At 43.9% G+C, this 6,636-nt stretch overlaps 1 protein-coding gene across 1 annotated transcript in view; it reads right to left on the bottom strand.

The window, feature by feature from the left end:
• ANXA9 (annexin A9) overlaps positions 1–5,442 on the bottom strand; it is an 18,422-nt gene extending 12,980 nt beyond the window's left edge. The window contains exons 1-5 of the mRNA XM_081173954.1: positions 5,294–5,442; positions 2,682–2,783; positions 2,500–2,596; positions 1,922–2,016; positions 314–427 (exon numbers count right to left, since the gene is read on the bottom strand). Of these exons, the coding sequence (XP_081030080.1) occupies positions 314–427; positions 1,922–2,016; positions 2,500–2,596; positions 2,682–2,756 (381 nt within the window). The 5' untranslated portion in view covers positions 2,757–2,783; positions 5,294–5,442. The remainder of the gene's footprint in view (positions 1–313; positions 428–1,921; positions 2,017–2,499; positions 2,597–2,681; positions 2,784–5,293) is intronic.
• Between the last annotated feature and the right edge of the window lie 1,194 nt (positions 5,443–6,636).

Below are 6,636 nucleotides of genomic sequence, written 5' to 3' on the forward strand. Positions count from 1 at the left end.
TTCAAATCTGGCATCTCCCTGCTGGAGAGCTGCTGCCAGTCAGTGTAGACAATACTGAGTTAGATGGGCAAGTGGTCTTTAAACATGAGGGCTAGAATCTTACTTTCTGTTTACGGGAAGCTCAGTGAGAGAGCACCTGCTTCGTATTCAGAAGGTGCCCGGTTCAATCCTCCCATTCCCTGGGCATCTCCAAGTGGGGCTACGAAATGCTCCTTCCTTGAAAGCCTGGGGAGCTGCTGCCAGCCCGTGTGGGCAATGCAGGGCTAGGTGCACAAATGGCCTGACTGAGCAAGACAGGGACCGGTGGCCGTACCTTCAGGGCCAGGTTGATTTCATGAGCATCAAACTGAGCTGCCGGCTTCAGCAGACCCCTGATCACGCCCTCTAGGTGCCCGGAAAAAGCTGCTTCCAGAGTTTTCAGGAGGTCCTGAGAAGGGGAAATAGAAATGCTTGAGGAGGAGGATTAAAACCATCTCTGAACAGTCTTCAAAGGCTGCCCCAGGCAAAGTGCATTGCAGTGGTCTAAGCCGACTGTTACAAAGGCATGAACTACCATGGTCAGTCTTTGTCCATGGAGTTTTCTTGGCAGGGATACTGGAGTGGCTTGCCGGTTCCTGCTCCAGGTGGATCACGTTTGGTCAAAACTCTCCACTATGACCTGTCCATCTTGGGTGCCCTGCTTGGCATAGCTCATAGCTTCTCTGACTTATTCAAGCCCCTTCGCCACAACAAGGAAGTGATCCTTGAAGGAGAGGTCAGTGTGACAGCAGTCACGAAATTAAAAGGCGCCTGCTTCTTGGGAGAAAAGCAATGACAAACCTAGACAGCATCTTAAAAAGCAGAGACATCACCTTGCCAACAAAGGTCCGTATAGTAAAAGCTTTGGTTTTCCCAGTAGTGATGTATGGAAGTGAGAGCTGGACCATAAAGAAGGCTGATCGCCGAAGAGTTAATGCTTTTGAATTATGGTGCTGGAGGAGACTCTTGAGAGTCCCATGGACTGCAAGAAGATCAAACCTCTCCATTCTGAAGGAAATCAGCCCTGAGTGCTCACTGGAAGGACAGATCCTGAAGCTAAGGCTCCAAGACTTTGGCCACCTCGTGAGAAGAGAAGACTCACTGGAAAAGACCCTGATGTTGGGAAAGATGGAGGGCACAAGGAGAAGGGGGCGACAGAGGACGTGATGGTGGGACAGTGTTCTCGAAGCTGCCAGCATGAGTTTGACCAAACTGCGGGAGGCAGTGGAAGACAGGAGGGCCTGGCATGCTCTGGTCCAAGGGGTCACGAAGAGTCGATAAACGACTAAACAACAACAACACTATGGTCAGTACGTTTCGAGGCACAGTTCAAAGTGTTGGTGCTGACCTTGAAAGCCCTAAACGGCCTCGGTCCAGTAGACCTGAAGGAGTGTCTCCACCCCCATCGTTCTGCCCAGACACTGAGGTCCAGCGCCGAGGGCCTTCTGGCGGTTCCCTCCCCGCGAGAAGTGAGGTTACAGGGAACCAGGCAGAGGGCCTTCTTGGTGGTGGCGCCTGCCCTGTCGAACGCCCTCCCATCAGATGTCAAGGAGATAAACAACTATCTGACTTTTAGAAGACATCTGAAGGCAGCCCTAATTAGGGAAGTTTTTAATTTCTGATCTTTTATTGTGTTTTTAATATTCTGTTGGGAGCCACCCAGAGTGGCTGGGGAAGCCCAGCCAGATGGGTGGGGCATAAATAAATAAATAAATGATGATGATGATGATGGCTGGTAAAGTCAAGATGGGCCAAAGCTGGCAAACTAGCCAAAGTTTATAGAAAGCTGGCACTCAGATGGACATTTGAAGGGTCAGTTTGAAACCCGCCTAATATAGGATTCCCTTCCCCCCCCCAAAAAAAACTCTAGATCTAACAGGGGTTTGCTCCTTCCCATCCTCACCTGTTTTGTGAAATTCAGGAACTCTTCAGCAATTTGCTGCCTCTGTTCATTGCTCCTGTTGGTCAGTAGGTCAATGACGGTTACATATTCGACACCTGTCACGATGGATAGCAAATTTAGAGGCTAACCACTAAACCGTGGTTCTCTGTATATGTTCTTCACATATATAACCCCCCCTTTCAATTCTGTAACAGGAGAAGTCACATTTATGAATCAAACACGTATATATAACCGCACACTTTATACAAAGGGGATCTGTCAGTTTGCATCCCACTTTTTGAGCCGGCGTCTCCTACGTGGTGCCATTCGTAAGATGCCATGGGTTACGGGTTTGAGTCCTGACGTGCATCGATTAAAACTCAGCTGAATGTGACACTGTCAGGCTGTACAGAGCGCAGCAGCTCACATTCAGTTCCTTTCTCATTGAGAGAAAAAGTTCATTGAGTGACCTTCAGTCAAATCGCGACTTCTGAGGTTAACGTACCTTACAGGGCTGTTCTGTGCGAAATGCATATACTGTATACAGGAAAAAACCAGCAAGGTCACAACACACAAACACCACAACTGTGATTTGTTACCTTTCCCACTGACGGCGTCAAGGAGAGTTTGGACATCTTTTTCCACCTCAAAGTTCAGGTGGGGCCTGATCGTCCCCAGAGTGCCCCAAACAGCTGTCTAGAGCAAAATAAGACAGAGATGGTATGGTCACCAGAAACTCCGAAATCTTCGTGATCCGACGAGTGCCAAGCCAAGCGCTCACCTTATCCGCAAGGGGCAGGTGCCTGAGGATTTCGTTGACCAAGGATCGTCTCTCGATTCCGTTCACCAGCGACATCCTGCGCCCGCAGCTGTCAAATCTGAGCTTTCGAAAACAACAGACAGGGGGGCTGTTATCGCAAGCTACACAGCACAGAGAGATCCCATCTGATCTCTGTGTCTGAGACGGAGAAATCTGGACACTTAACTAAGGTTTGAGCTTGAGAAAGCTCTGTCATAACACTAGTGAAGCTGAATGTGCGGAGTTAAACTGCGGAACTCTCTGCCACTGGAGCTGATAATGGCCACCAAGTTGGATGGCTTTAAAAGAGGACTGGGGAAAATACCTGGAGGATACTAGCCGCAATACATGGAGGAAAGTGTTTCTCCACCTGGTGGGAATGTAAAAAAGTGAAAAACTTCTGGGAAATGATATATAATGAGATGAAAAAGATGTTGAAATATACATTTATTAAGAAACCAGAAGCATTTTTACTTGGCATTGTGGAAGATGATATTAATAGACAGGATTGTAAGTTGTTTTTATATGCAATGACAGCAGCAAGAATATTATTGGCACAAAAATGGAAGCAAGAAGAACTACCGATGAAAGAAGAATGGAGGATGAAGTTGATGGACTACACAGAACTAGATAAATTAACAGGAAGGATTCGAAACCTGCGGGACCAGAGATTCTTAGAAGACTGGAGTAAATATATGAATTATTTGAAAAGTAATTGTGATGAACAGATTACGCTAGTTAGGACTGCAAGTAGTTTAGTAAAGTGGATTATTTGAAATACTGCAAGAAAGACTATGAAGAGAATTATTAGTTAAGGATAATTAAATGTAATATAGAAATTAAGAAATAAGAATAAGTGATAAAGAACGGAAAATCATCAGTGGTGTTGACGGAAATCTAAAATATTGTATAAGATGTGAAGAAATGTTATATAACTGTTGGGACTGATATGTTAAAAAAATCAATAAAAATGTATATAAAAGAAAGAAAGAACAGTGTTTCTCCCTTGAAACAAAATGAGTCATGGACACTCAACTGTGCTGAGTGTTAGAAGAGTCAAGGTAGATTTACCTTGTGGTTAATCAAATCACATTAATTTCAAATGAAAATCTAAACATCTTTTTCAGTTCGTTATAGATATCTTCCCAGAATCTCACTATCTCTTTGCACTCCCACCACATGTGTAGAATCCTTTCTCCTAGGTATCATGTCAGAGGAAATAAAAAGAACAGTCAGACCAATATTTATGTATGCAACTACAGCGGCAAGGTTATTGATTGCCAAAAATTGGAAAAGCAGCAGCGTCCCACCTAAAACAGACTGGTTATCTAAAATGATGGAATACTTCCATATTGCCGAACTAACAGGGAGGATAAGCGATACAAAAAGTGAATAAGGAGCGGACTATCTTTAAGGAATACATCAAAATTTATGTGGAAAAAGTAGAATTTCTGACAGAAACTAAGTGAATCCAGAATACAATTAGAGTGAAAGGAGAGTAAAGTCAAGATAGAAGAAGAGATTAAAGAAATAATGAAAGGCGTTTAAACTGGTTGGAAAAATAAAGTAGTGTAACAAGAACGGCTGGAAGTCAAGTCACTTGGTGGGGTTCCGTGTGGGGTAGGTGTGCTGATATGTATAGTATAGGTAGGTATTATATAATGTAGGTATGTTTTATGTTTGAAAATAAAGTAGTGTGTTGTGTACGTGTATTGTGTAAATGTATATGTATGTGTTTTATATGTTAATAAAATTTAAATAATAATAAAATTAATAATAATGATAATAATAAACCCACATTAATTTCTCTCACTTGCAACCCCTCAAGAGATCCCTGGGGACATCTGCTTAAGGTCTCACTGAGGAGGAATATGGTTTGAGACTAATCCCCTTTTGAAAATTTACTCCCCGCCGCCTCTCTCATTTCTGTCTTCAGGATCAGTTTGAGAAATAGTCCATTCATTCCATCAGCCTGCCTTAAACTGAACCCCAGATCCTAGGTAGGGTTGCCAACTTTCTAAAGCCTCCTGATTCCTATGGTGTTAAAGGGAAAGGGACCCCTGACCATTAGGTCCATTCGCGGACGACTCTGGGGTTGCGGCGCACATCTCGCTTTATTGGCCGAGGGAGCCGGCGTACAGCTTCCGGGTCATGTGGCCAGCATGACTAAGCCACTTCTGGCAAACCAGAGCAGTGCATGGAAACGCCGTTTAGCTTCCCGCCGGAGCGGTACCTATTTATCTACTTGCACTTTGACATGCTTTCGAACTGTTAGGTTGGCAGGAGCAGGGACCGAGCAATGGGAGCTCACCCCGTCGCAGGGATTCGAACCGCCGACCTTCAGATCGGCAAGTCCTAGGCTCTGTGGTTTAACCCACAGTGCCACCCACATCCCTATGATGTTAAACAGCAGGAATTAAGCAGGTGAGAACTTTTCCCAGAGTGGAGGCGGTTTGGGTAAAAGTTTCACCCTCCCAGTCTTCTATGCATCAAGCAGATCACAAAAGCAGAGGAGCAGGACTGGTCTTTAAAAGTTGGCAACTCCCAAATGCAACTCCCCCCCCCCCAAAAAAACCCACGTCTGAAGAACGTACCTGCCTGTTTTCTGTGTCTCTCTCCCGGACAGCAGCAAATGCCTTGTCCTACGTGAGCGGGTGGCAGTGACAAGTCACCTCCACCCAGCACCCTGAGGGAGGGCCTCAGCCGACCAGCCCGCGATAAGTGGATGAAGGAAAAACCAGTCCGGTCTGTAGCTCTCAAGCCAAGAAGTCTGTGCCTTTCGCAAGGCAAGCTGCCAAGTATCGTAATTCCTTTCTATCCCTGGCGGGGCTGCAACCAGGAACTGGAGCATCAGGAATAAAAAATGACGTCCTTCTGAGACGTGAGCCCAAACCTGACAGGTGAGGGAACAGGTGATGGGCAGGATGGGTGTCTAAAGTGGAATAATAATAATAATAATAAATTTTATTTATACCCTGCCCTCAGACCGGGCTCAGGGTGGCTAACGCCAAGTATAAAAACAATTCATTAAAATACAACTTAAAAACAAGATTAAAATACAACATTAAAATGCAGCCTCATTTCAATAGAAACTCAGAAACTTTTTGGGGGATGAAAGCGTCAAGTCTTCACCAAGGTTAACTATCCAGACTGGTCCTACGTGGGCCAGAAAAAAGCAAAATGAAGGGAAGTCCCCAAATAGGAGATCAGCCTCGGAAGAAGATGTCTTTATTTACTTATTTCACGAAATGCAGGCACAGCTGGACTGGGAAAACCAACCAACCAACCTAAAAGCTGCTTATGGGAAGAATTAAAATTAGGGTTGCCATACATCTGGACATAACCAGGATTTGGCTGTCAGAAACAGTGTCCCGGCAGAAATCACCTAATGTCTGGGAAAATCCAGATGTATGGCAACCTATGGCAGAAGTGTAGGTTCTGGCAAATTTCCTTAGAAAGCTCAACAACAACTTTGGGCAAAACTGAAAAAACAACTTTTTGCTGTCCGAATTTTCCCTTTTTGGAATATGGCTGCCCTATTAAAATGATCAGTGAGAAACGGTTAAGAACATATTATGATTGTTGTTGAACAGTGTTTGTAATTGAATATAGACAGACAATAAGAATTGTACATATAGAAAGATTTATTTGTTTACAGATATTTCATGGACAAAAATTGAAGAACAACTATATACAAAATGGATAAAGACGATGCGAAAAGTTAAAGATGACACCAAAAAGCCGGAAGGAGGAAGGAGGGAAGTCAGCTCAGGAGAGCAAGAACAAATGTAAAATATAATGTAATATGTGTATGTATAGTATGTAATTAAAAAAATCAATAAATATCTTTTTTTAAAAAAAAAAGAGAGAGAAACAGTTAAGAACAACTATTTAAAACGTGTTCTTTAAAAAGTTAAAATCAGTGGTAAGCTGGAAA

This window comes from Podarcis bocagei (genome assembly GCF_964188305.1).
Source record: "Podarcis bocagei genome assembly, chromosome: 16".
Classification (NCBI taxonomy): Eukaryota; Metazoa; Chordata; class Lepidosauria; order Squamata; family Lacertidae; genus Podarcis; species Podarcis bocagei.